This window comes from Oncorhynchus tshawytscha, unplaced genomic scaffold, assembly GCF_018296145.1.
Source record: "Oncorhynchus tshawytscha isolate Ot180627B unplaced genomic scaffold, Otsh_v2.0 Un_contig_1019_pilon_pilon, whole genome shotgun sequence".
Lineage (NCBI taxonomy): Eukaryota > Metazoa > Chordata > Actinopteri > Salmoniformes > Salmonidae > Oncorhynchus > Oncorhynchus tshawytscha.
Genome location: NW_024609758.1, coordinates 199,596 through 212,782, shown reverse-complemented (window position 1 = coordinate 212,782; position 13,187 = coordinate 199,596). Strand labels below are relative to the sequence as shown.

The 13,187-nt window shown below is 44.9% G+C and overlaps 1 protein-coding gene across 1 annotated transcript; it reads left to right on the top strand.

Moving 5' to 3' along the window:
• Positions 1–10,258: 10,258 nt before the first annotated feature.
• On the top strand, positions 10,259–11,799 carry LOC121845749 (zinc finger protein 567-like). The gene has a single exon (XM_042317642.1). It carries the CDS (start codon positions 10,684–10,686, stop codon positions 11,623–11,625), a length of 942 nt encoding a protein of 313 aa, XP_042173576.1. The 5' UTR covers positions 10,259–10,683; the 3' UTR covers positions 11,626–11,799.
• The last annotated feature ends 1,388 nt before the right edge of the window (positions 11,800–13,187 follow it).

Sequence of the window (13,187 nt, the reverse complement as noted above, 5' to 3'; positions counted from 1 at the left end):
AGTAGGTTACGTTGAAAACAGTTTTCCATTTTGGATGCGGTCTCCAGTTAATTTATAGGCAGAGGTTACGAATATAAAGTGTTCTCCTCTCCTTTAGAAACATTTTTCTCAAAACTAAGGATACAAATCATGTTTTGTGTTATTTTACACACGCACATTCAAGTTTCTCTCTTTCATCGATGCTTTACTCCCCTCTTCTGAACCCTCGTCCAATGTGATCGACATGGTGCTGTAGCCTCATATTTCTGAACCCTCGTCCAATGTGATCGATGGTGCTGTAGCCTCATAAACCCTGTGGCGATTTGAAAGAATATTCCAATGTGATCTGTCATGGACGGCTGTAGCCTCATATTTCTGAACCCTAATGTGACGACATGGTGCTGTAGCCTCATATTTCTGAACCCTCGAGCCAATGTGATCGACATGGTGCTGTAGCCTCATATTTCTGAACGGCTGGAATATATAAACTCTGTGGCGATTTGAAAGAATATTCCCCCAAAATATATATTATCGATATATATAGTTTGTATATATATTGTATATATATATATATATATATATATATATATATATGTGTGAAGGCTTTACTGTCTGTTGTGACGGATATTGCCTTGAATAAGACGCAGTTTACACGCTGCGTGGAGCAAAAAAACGATCAGCCAGAGTTACTGAACACTAAATGCTTCCTCCATTAGCTAGCTACTGGCAACATTATATTATCGCAATAAATTAGTTTGTATTATTATTATTATTATTAATAATAATATCCATTAATTACATGGCAGTTCAGAAGTCTGAAGAAGCAACGAGCCACATGTGTTTATATATTTATGTAAAGGTCTGGGCTCCTGTTCTTCTGAATGAGTGTCTCTCTATCCACTTCTTGTAATGTGTCATTGCTTAAGAACTAATGAATGGTATTTTTAACAGACCCACGTTATGTTCCCCCTTTCCCCTGGGCTCCCAGCCGAACACGTACGCACAATTTAAGGCAGTTGTACAACTGTCTAGCACCCCCTCCCTGGACTCCCAGAGTCAGGAGTCATCTTTTAGTTGTTAAATGCATTTCAGTTGAGGGGAATTATAGTTGTACAACTGTCTAGGTATTCCCCTTTCCCCTGGACTCCCAGGAGTCATCTTTTAGTTCTACATCAATACATGCACAATTCATAATGTAGATTATAGTTGTACAACTGTCTAGGTATTCCCCCTTTCCCCTGGACTCCCAGGAGTCATCTTTTAGTTCTACATCAATACATGCACAATTCATAATGTAGATTATAGTTGTACAAGTGTACTCCCCTGGACTAGTTTTTAGTTCTACATACATGTTCATAGTGTAGTTTTTAGTCTTACTGTCCCATAGTGTTCTACATACTGTGTGTAGATTATAGTGTACATCTTGTCCGTATGTCCATAGTGTACATCTGTTTGTTTACATCTTGTCTGTAGCCTATATTCTGTTTATTGTGTCAGCACCATATCACCGAGTCAAATTTCTGTACATGCAAATGCGTTTGGTGAATAAAGGTGATTCTCCGTTCCATCCGTTGACTGGAGGGGGAAGTTACAGATGTTGACACTCTCACACAGTTGTTCATATAATGTTTCATTTTGATATGTTTTTTTTTTATGTTTAAAAATTAAACGTGTTTTTCCAAATAATAAGTCATGTTTGTTCCTGCTTGGCCCCAGTGGTGAGACTGGTTGGGATGCTGAGTCATGAAGTTGAGCTCATTTTTCGGTCTTGTATCTATCTTGATTAATCCAGTGTTTCCCAACTAATAAGTCCCCCCCCACACACTTCACAGCTGATTCCAATAATCAACTAATCATCGAGATGTGACCATTTGAATCCGCTGTGTCGTGTTCGGGCAAAAACCAAAACGTGGCAACCCTTGGGGTCCCGAGGACCGAGTTTGGGAAACGCTGACTTAATCCCGCGGAAACTAAAGCGGTTTGAAGTGGATAGAAAATGGGATGCATTCATTAGTTGCAGGTCATAGTAAACAGTTTTGCAAAATAAAATGTTATGCAATGAAAACTCGTTTCGTTTGGACAAATCCCGAGTAAATACACCCAATGGATTAATGTATAGATCATTTCATAAAACTACTTTCACGTTTGCTTTCATCGCCCCATTTGGTAAATTACTCAATCATAAACAATAAAAACTAGTGAAAATCACCAGTAAACTCACTGAACACTCCTCTTTCTCTCTGTGCTGTGTAGAATTGCTTGCTGTTTGGGATTTTAGGCTGTGGGTTTCTGTACAGCACTTTGAGAAATCAGCTGATGTAAGAAGGGCTAGAAACATACATTTGATTTGACATAGGCACGTGGGATAATACATGTACTCATTTGTTCGTGTACTGACTAATTGTTCTTCGAATTTAGCTATGACGCAATCTAGTGTCTCTATGTGCCCACAATGAGCGTAGCTGTATTACTGTTCTCGAGACTCTCTCCGCCTTCCGCCTTCCTTTCCTGCTCGCCCCGCCCCTTTGTTTTGTTCTCATCTGGAACGTGAACAGGCCGCTTGCGTTTGAACAGGTAGCTAGGAGACGACTGAAAACTAAGAAAAGATTATGTTTACAATCCAACCGGTGAGTAAATCATTAAGGTATCTACTAACGGCCAGAAGGGGGTCGTCCAAAAATGTGTAATTAGCAAGTTGTTAGGTTTACATAACCGCTCATTTAGCTGGATAGCTTCTCTTCAGACTAGCTGTTGATTTTTTTTTTTAGCTTAGTAGCTAGCTAATTGCTCTTGTAAACAATGTTTTAAGCTGTAGTTCAAACTGAGTCGATATTCGAATAAAATGATTGTTTTCTGACTCGTAGTTACAGGCATATCGATTGTAGCTATATGAAATCATCAACGAGTTACCGTTGTATTTTCTGTTTGTATTAGCCATGTTAGCTAACGTTAGCTGCTTCTTCTTCTTTAGGATTTGGTTGGCGAATCGCATCCAACTTTTAGGGGCGCACGGCGCCACCTACTGTACTGGTGTGTGAGGCCATTCGGCCTACATACGTTAATTGATATGGTAATTCAAAATTAGGGTAAATGAAAATTGCCCTGCCAACTATTAGCCATCTATAAAGAAAAACACCACCCCAATCCACTATTTAACCCTCTCCTAACTCTACTCCAGACCAATGGTCTGAGAGAACAGAACACTACCACTCAACACTCTCTGTTTCTCCACGCTCTCCACCAGGTCTGAGAGAACAGAACACTACCACTCTCTGTTTCTCCACGCTCTCCACCAGGTCTGAGAGAACAGAACACTACCACTCTCTGTTTCTCCACGCTCTCCACCAGGTCTGAGAGAACAGAACACTACCACTCAACAGGTCTGTTTCTCCACGCTCTCCACCAGGTCTGAGAGAACAGAACACTACCACTCTCTGTTTCTCCAACACTCTGAGAGAACAGAACACTGTTTTCTCCACGCTCTCACCAGGTCTGCGTCGCACCAAACGGCGGCGGTTATAAACACTGGGAAACTTCAACTGATCCTCCTCGACACTTAATGCCAGCCCATGTATCACTCCTTTCAAAGATACCCTGCTCCATAGAGCAAAGCAAATCACATGTCCCTAATGGCGTGATCTGTAGCGCCCGCTCCCCCTGGACTGAAGAAACACAGTAAATCATCACTTATCCTAGTTACTCTCAGCACCTCTTCTCCACCCAACCTGACAGCACATATGGATCTGCCCCCCCCACCCAAAAAATGCAAGGATCCATTTTTTTCTCCACAAATCTCACTCCCACTGGGCCAGAATCATCCCTTTTCATCCTCTTAACGAGGCCCGAACTCGGCTGTCCTCGCCACAGGATAGCTTGTCGTAGCTGTTGGATCCTTCCAAATAAAAACAAGTATATGGGTCGCTGCAGCCCAATATGGCGACCAGAGTATGGGACAGTGGGTGTGTCGGAAGGAGTGGGTGTGTCGGAAGGAGTGGGCGTATGGAAAGCGAATCAGCTAATTGGGTGGATTTGTTGCCACTCAAGAACGTTTTGTGTGGCTGATTGGGCTGCACAGCGAATCGATAAGCCAGCGACCAGTGTTGTATCCGCCTGTCTGCTGACTTGAAGTGCTTCCTACTGGGTATCACAGCAACACCGGGACACAGTGCCCTTCACGCCCTCTTGAGGAGCACTACTGTCCAGTATCGGCCTGTCTGCCGACTTGAAGTGCTTCCTACTGGGTATCACAGCAACACCGGGACACAGTGCACTTCACACCCTCTTGAGGAGCACTAATGTCCAGTATCGGCCTGTCGGTCTGTCTGCTGACTTGAAGTGCTTCCTACTGGATATCACAGCAACACCGGGACACAGTGCCCTTCACACCCTCTTGAGGAGCACTAATGTCCAGTATCGGCCTGTCTGTCTGTCTGCCTGCCGACTTGAAGTGCTTCCTACTGGGTATCACAGCAACACCGGGACACAGTGCCCTTCGCGCCCTCTTGAGGAGCACTACTGTCCAGTATCGGCCTGTCTGCCGACTTGAAGTGCTTCCTACTGGGTATCACAGCAACACCGGGACACAGTGCACTTCACGCCCTCTTGAGGAGCACTAATGTCCAGTATCGGCCTGTCTGTCTGTCTGCTGACTTGAAGTGCTTCCTACTGGGTATCACAGCAACACCGGGACACAGTGCCCTTCGCGCCCTCTTGAGGAGCACTACTGTCCAGTATCGGCCTGCCTGTCTGTCTGCCGACTTGAAGTGCTTCCTACTGGGTATCACAGCAACACCGGGACACAGTGCCCTTCACACCCTCTTGAGGAGCACTACTGTCCAGTATCGGCCTGTCGGTCTGTCTGCCGACTTGGAAGTGCTTCCTACTGGATATCACAGCAACACCGGGACACAGTGCCCTTCACACCCTCTTGAGGAGCACTACTGTCCAGTATCGGCCTGTCGGTCTGTCTGCCGACTTGAAGTGCTTCCTACTGGGTATCACAGCAACACTGGGACACAGTGCCCTTCACACCCTCTTGAGGAGCACTACTGTCCAGTATCGGCCTGGGAAGTAGCTACCTAGTAGCCAATAGCAGGGTGACAGTCACAGTAAGCACACGCATACAACTCATGAAGCAACAGTACAATCAAAAATAAAGAATCGTCAGTTTTATAACTGAAAGTGTGTAATTATTTGTGTAAAACTAACAATGAAATACGACTGCCTCATCCTCTGGCTTCAGAACAGAAGTCCAATTTCTCGCGGTATCTCAATGTACGGTCGCTGTGTTTTAAGAAACCGAAGGGGAGAAAGGGGAGCGATTTCCACCCACCCCCTTTCCACACGCCCACTACTTTCCTTTCGACACACCCACCCCTTTCTACACGCCCACTACTTTCCTTTTGACACACCCACTCATTATACACGCCCACTACTTTCCTTTCGACACACCCACTCATTATACACCCCACTACTTTCCTTTTGACACGCCCACTCATTATACACGCCCACTACTTTCCTTTCGACACGCCCACTACTTTCCTTTCGACACACCCACCCCTTTCTTTCCTTTCGACACGCCCACTACTTTCCTTTTGACACACCCACTCATTATACACGCCCACTACTTTCCTTTTCCTTTGACACACCCACTCATTATACACGCCCACTACTTTCCTTTTGACACGCCCACTCATTACACCCCACTACTTTCCTTTTGACACGCCCACTCATTACACGCCCACTACTTTCCTTTTGACACGCCCACTTACATTATACACGCCCACTACTTTCCTTTTCGACATTATACACGCCCACTACTTTCCTTTTGACACGCCCACTCATTATACACGCCCACTACTTTCCTTTGACACGCCCACTACATTACACACCCCTTTCTACACTACTTTCCTTTTGACACACCCACTCATTATACACGCCCACTACTTTCCTTTTGACACGCCCACTCATTATACACGCCCACTACTTTCCTTTTGACACGCCCACTACTTTCCTTTCGACACGCCCACTACTTTCCTACACGCCCACTACTTTCCTTTTTGACACGCCCACTTATACACGCCCACTACTTTCCTTTGACACACCCACTCATTATACACGCCCACTACTTTCCTTTGACACGCCCACTCATTACACACCCACTACTTTCCTTTTGACACGCCCACTCATTACACACGCCCACTACTTTCCTTTTGACACGCCCACTCATTATACACGCCCACTACTTTCCTTTTTGACACGCCCACTCATTATACACGCCACTACTTTCCTTTTGACACGCCCACTACTTATCCTACTTTCCTTTTGACACGCCCACCATTATACACGCCCACTACTTTCCTTTCTACATTATACACGCCCACTACTTTCCTTTTGACACGCCCACTCATTATTTCCTTTCTGACACGCCCACTACTTTCCTTTTGACACGCCCACTCATTATACACGCCCACTACTTTCCTTTAAACTGATGGGCGAGTCACGACATACAGTACCAGTCAACAGTTTGGACACACCTACTCATTCCAGGGTTTTTCTTTATTTTACTTTTTCTATGTTGTAGAATAACAGTGACGACATCAAAACTATGAAGTAACACATATGGAATCATGTAACCATAAAGTGTTAAACAAATCAAAATATATTTTATATTTGAGATTCTTCAAAGTAGCCACTTAACATTCTCTCAACCAACTTCATGAGGAATGCTTTTCCAACAGTCTAAAAGAAGTTATGCTGAGCACAAGTTGGCTGCTTTTCCTTCACTCTGCGGTCCAACTCATCCCAAACCATCTCAATTGGGTTGAGGTCAGGTGATTGTTTGTAAACAAAATAAATGTAAACAAACACTGTATAGTCTCAAAATATAGTTAAAACTGTGTAATTTAGATTTCATGGATGGTCAGTCCTTGCATCTATAGCTCTGTCAATGAATTTGAGAGTGGTTAGATTTCTCCTGCCCCATCCCACCGCTTTTTATCAAAACAGGGGCGGGGATGACGCTTCGTTATTGTTTTAACTGCTGATCGGTGCTTTAAGTAAAAAATGTAAGATTGACAATCTAATGTAGAAAATGTTTTGATTTGACAGATTCCGCAAAACTGAATGCCGCTACACCATCTACATAGATGGTCAAAACTGTTGTTTTTGTTCTCTCACCATGTTCTCCTGTTTCCACAGGTGACCTCACAAGGAGATTCCACAGGTGACCTCTTTCCACAGGGGACAAGGAGATTCCACAGGGGACCTCACCACAGGGGAGCTTCCACAGGGGACCTCACAAGGAGATTCCACAGGGGACCTCTCAAGGAGATTCCACAGGGGACCTCACAAGGAGATTCCACAGGGGACCTCACAAGGAGATTCCACAGGGGACCTCACAAGGAGATTCCACAGGGACCCCACAAGGAGATTCCACAGGGGACCTCACAAGGAGATTCCACAGGGGACCTCACAAGGAGATTCCACTGCTCTGGTGACAGGAAGAAGATATGGTGTTATGACAACTCCAGATATGAGTTCTCTATTTTTTACTTAACCAACAATGCAGTTTTAAGAAAAATGAGTGTCAAGGGCTTGTAAGTAAGCATTTCACTGTAAGGTTTACACATGTTGTAAGTAAGCATTTCACTGTAAGGTTTACACATGTTGTATTTGGCGCATGTGAAAAAAAAATAACATTTGATTTGACACAGGAGAGAGACACCTCACACTTGTTGCAGCTCCATTCAATAACCAGTTATTATTGCTCCTTTTACCAAGAAACATTCAAACTCTGCGGGGACAAAATGAATCGAGAGGAGGGAGTGTTGATGGATGAAATTGAAAAGAGTTTATGGAATTTGACTGAGGACAATTTACGTTACCTGTGTGAACATCATGGACATGATGGATCTGAACTTAAAGCAATGGATCACCGCTCGTTGCGGCGTAAAATCATGGAGGAAATGTGGGACAATACTGATTCAATTAAATTAAAGGAGCAGGGAACGTCTTGGTTACACCAACTGAAAGAGGACATCCGAAGGATACTGGAGGATGCTAGCAGTGCACCCTCGAGTCCCCTCCAGGCTGAGGATGCGAGCAGTGAACCCTCGAGTCCCCTCCAGGCTGAGGATGCGAGCAGTGAACCCTCGAGTCCCCTCCAGGCTGAGGATGCTGTAGACAGTGCGGAGAGGGAGGGGCCCTCGAGTCCCCTCCAGGCTGAGGATGCTGTGGAGGACAGTGCCCCTAGCAACAGACTGGAGGCGGGGTTTTTCTCCAGAAAGGCACCAGGCTGAGGAGTGAGCAGTGCCAGTCGGAAAGTCCCCTTTATTATTCCAGGCTGAGGATGCTGTAGACTGTGATGAAGAGTCGACGGGGGAGGGGCTATTATTCCAGGAGGCGGGAAAGGGAGTCCATGAGTCCCAGACAATCCAAAGGGAGTATTTATTATTCCACGCTGCAGACTGCGAAAGGGATTATTTATTATCGTGGAGGACAGGGATTTATTACCCAGTAGGAAAGGGAGTATTTATTTATTATTCCAGTCAGAAAGGGTGAGAACCCAGGCGGAAAGTATTTATTTATTATCCCAGTAGGAAAGGGAGCAAAGAGTGGAAAGGCATGAGTATTTATTATTCCAGTCGGAAAGGGAGTATTTAATGTCCCAGTCGGAAAGGGAGTATTTATTGTCCCAGTCGGAAAGGGAGTATTTATTTATTCCAGTCGGAAAGGGAGTATTTATTGTCCCAGTCGGAAAGGGAGTATTTATTTATTATCCCAGTAGGAAAGGGAGTATTTATTATCCCGGTCGGAAAGGGAGTATTTATTATTCCGGCCGGAAAGGGAGTATTTATTATTCCGGTCGGAAAGGGAGTATTTATTATTCCGGTCGGAAAGGGAGTATTTATTTATTATCCCGGTCGGAAAGGGAGTATTTATTATCCCAGTCGGAAAGGAAGTATTTATTGTCCCAGTCGGAAAGGGAGTATTTATTTATTATTCCAGTCAGAAAGGGAGTATTTATTATCCCAGTCGGAAAGGGAGTATTTATTAATTGTCCCAGTCGGAAAGGGAGTATTTATTTATTATCCCAGTAGGAAAGGGAGTATTTATTATCCCAGTAGGAAAGGGAGTATTTATTATCCCAGTAGGAAAGGGAGTATTTATTTATTATCCCAGTAGGAAAGGGAGTATTTATTTATTATTCCAGTAGGAAAGGGAGTATTTATTATCCCAGTAGGAAAGGGAGTATTTATTGTCCCAGTCGGAAAGGGAGTCAAAGTGTTTCTCAACAGTCCTTCATTGATTCCTCAACTTCCTTCTATAAAAGACATTGGAGGAGAACATCTGAGATTCCTCCTCTTGACCTTGATGAGGGGAATTTAAAGACTTCAGAATGAATTGACAGGTAGAGGAGCATTTCCCACCCTGATTAATTCCGCCTCTATTTTTGTGATTTACAGGACATGTCTCGCCCGTCCCCCTCCACTCTCCTGAAGACCCTGTGTCGTGCCTCTCCTGGTACCCCTTAATTTGGGGTCTGAAGAGGGTGTCTGTGCAGCTGATGGACTGCAGGAAAACACTAGGGCAGAAAACACACAAGAAAACCCACTCCTGTCCTCAGTGTGGGAAGAGTTTTGCCACAAAAGACATTCTGGAGCGACATCTGCTAACTCACACTGGAGAGAAACAGAAAAATATATGCGCTGAATGTGGAAAAGTATTCAGTACATTTTCCAGCCTTACCAGGCATCTGAAAACTCATACTGGAGAGAAATGTCATGTTTCTGAAACCACATGCTCTGAATGCGGAAAGACATTCAGTACACATTCCAGTCTTAGGAGACATCTGCTAACTCACACGGGAGAGAAACCGTACGTTTGTCCTCGTGGGAAGAATTTCAATGATCCAAGCAACTTAAAGAAACACATCTTTAGAACTCACTCAGGAGAACATTTTGAAGAGGAACCTTCCGAAAACAATGTTGGTTCCTCAGAACATGATGGGGCCGTGAAGAAACAAGTCCTTCATCCATGTGCTCACTGTGGTAAGAAGTTGTCAACCAAAACAAGACTAACGATTCACCTGAAGACCCACATTGGAGAGAAACCTCACGTCTGCCCCGACTGCGGGAAGAGCTTTGCTTTCCGTCCCTCCTTGACCAAACATCAGAAACTTAGTCATTCAGAGCACGGAGAAGTGAAACGGCACGAATGTTCAGTCTGTGGGAAAGTCTTTAATCAACCAGGAGCCTTGAGGTCCCATCAAAGAACCCACACTGGAGAGAAACCCACCTCTGCTCCGACTGTGGGAAGAGTTTCTGTTTTCGTTCGTCTCTGAGAAGACATCAGGTACTCCACGCAGGAGACAGTGCGAAGCCCCACGTGTGCTCTGTCTGTGGGAAAGGCTTCAGAGATTCTGGATACTTAAACAAACATCAATCCATCCATTCAGGAGAGAAACCTCACCTCTGCTCCAATTGCGGAAAAACTTTCACGTCCTTCCTTAGCTTAACAAATCATTCCAAATCACATCGTCTAGATGGAAACCAATTCCAATGCCCTGAATGTACGCGCCATTTCCCAACAAAGGAAAGGCTGACAAGCCACCGGAGGACGCATACCGGGGAGAAACCGTTCTGCTGCTCCCAATGCCACAAGCGCTTCTCTCATTCAAATAGTTATCAAAGGCACCTTCGTATGCACTCCGGTGAAAAACCCTTTGTGTGTCCTCTCTGTGGGAAGCGATTTAATGACTCTTCGAACCTTAGAACACATGTTAGAAGACATAAAGGAGAAAAGGTAGGAAAGACACAGGTCTCTGAGCCATGCCCTCACTGTGGGAAGAGGCTGGCTTCTAAGGCAGGGTTAGAGACCCACCTGCGGATCCACACTGGAGAAAAACCTCACCTCTGTGCCATCTGCGGCAAGCGATTTACCTTCCTCTCCGCCTTGAGAAGACATCAGAAAACGCAGCACAGAGAGCAAGTAGCGAAGCCGCACGTCTGTTCTGTCTGTGGGAAAGGCTTCGTGGAGTCTGGAGCGCTGAAGAAACATGTGGTGACCCATGAGGAGAAACAGCACCTTTGCTCCGATTGCGGGAAGAGTTTTAGGGTGCTTCAGGCCTTGTCGATTCATCAGAGAACCAAGCATCAGAAAACAAATGAGCAAGTAAGAGAAAACAATTCATACCTCTGTCTTACTTGCGGCCAGGAATTCAATTCGAAGCATAGATTGGTAATCCACGAGAGAAAGCACACAGGAGAGAAACCTTACCAATGCTCTCTGTGTGGCAGGTGCTTCGCTGATAAGACTAACATGAGACGTCACCAGACAGTGCACACAGGAGAGAAACCATTCCAATGCTCCGTCTGTGACATGAAGTTCTCTCAAGTCGCCTCTTTAATACGGCACCGGCTAATACACTCGGGTCACAAACCACACCACTGCACTTACTGTGACAAGAGTTTCTCTCAGTCGAACACGCTGAAAACGCACATACTAACCCACACCGGAGAGAAACCGTACCAGTGCCCCGACTGTGGGAAGGGTTTCACTGAAAAGAAAGCCATTAAGAAACACCAACACGACACACACGGGACAGGAGCACACAGCAACACACTGCTTTCTCATAGAGATTGAGTCAAGACCAGAACCCTCGGGCAAAGCCCTACCGATGTCCTGACTGAAGAAAATGTTTCTCGGCGAAAAGAGCTCTTGTGAAAAACCAGAAGGCACACCGGACAGCGCCCCTTATTGTTTCATTTTGATCTGAAGGTTTGAGAATGTTTTATAATAAACATGTCCTTTTTAAAATAACGTTTGTTTTTTCTCCACTTGGCCCCTATTGTGAGTCTGGTTTGGATACAGTCATGAATTTGAGCTCAGAACGTTTTCTGGTCTTGAATGGTGATGTTTATTTCTGTATGTTTAGCTGTGTAGATTAATCCTCTGGAAGCTAAAGTGGTTTTAAGTGGATAGAAACATGGATTTATATATTGATATTTCAATAATACTATTGCATTCATTTGCTGGTTTTGGCAAATTGCTTTAAAGTGTGCATTAATTTGCTGGTTTTGGCAAATTGCTCAATCATAAACATTCTAAACAAACTAGTGAAAATCACCAGCAAATTGAACACTCCTTTCTGAGATGTATCATCATTACATGGGCTATTCCCGAAAGTGGATCAAACAGATCATTCATGTGTATTAACTCAAATCATCCTACTGAGTAATGTTACGTTTTATTTAGCCACGATGCAATGTAAACCGTGTCCATGTCCTCAATGAGGATATCTTCATTCGTTCTCTCATCTCTCACCTCTTTTAAATGTGATAGGAAAGCATCCAACAGGAAGATGTGATTACTGACAGGAAACAGAGACAATGGAGCATGTGTTGATACAGTGTGGTCAGTAGGAGAGAGACTGATGCAGTGTGGTCAGTAGGAGAGAGACGGATACAGTGTGGCCAGTAGGAGAGAGAATGATACAGTGTGGTCAGTAGGAGAGAGACTGATACGGTGTGGTCAGTAGGAGAGAGAATGATACAGTGTGGTCAGTAGGAGAGAGACTGATGATACTGAGTGTGGTCAGTAGGAGAGAGACTGATACGGTGTGGTCAGTAGGAGAGAGACTGATACGGTGTGGTAGGAGAGAGACAGTAGGAGAGAGACTGATACGGTGTGGCCAGTAGGAGAGAGACTGATACAGTGTGGGCCAGTAGGAGAGAGACTGATACGGTGTGGCCAGTAGGAGAGAGACTGATACGTGTGGTCAGTAGGAGAGAGACTGATACGGTGTGGTCAGTAGGAGGAGACTGAGTGTGGCCAGTAGGAGAGAGACTGATACGGTGTGGCCAGTAGGAGAGAGACTGAGTAGGAGAGAGACTGATACAGTGTGGTCAGTAGGAGAGAGACTGATACAGTGTGGTCAGTAGGAGAGAGACTGATACAGTGTGGCCAGTAGGAGAGAGACTGATACAGTGTGGTCAGTAGGAGAGAGACTGATACAGTGTGGTCAGTAGGAGAGAGACTGATACAGTGTGGTCAGTAGGAGAGAGACTGATACAGTGTGGTCAGTAGGAGAGAGACTGATGCAGTGTGGTCAGTAGGAGAGACTGATACAGAGACTGATACAGTGTGGTCAGTAGGAGAGAGACTGATACAGTGTGGTCAGTAGGAGAGAGACTGATACAGTGTGG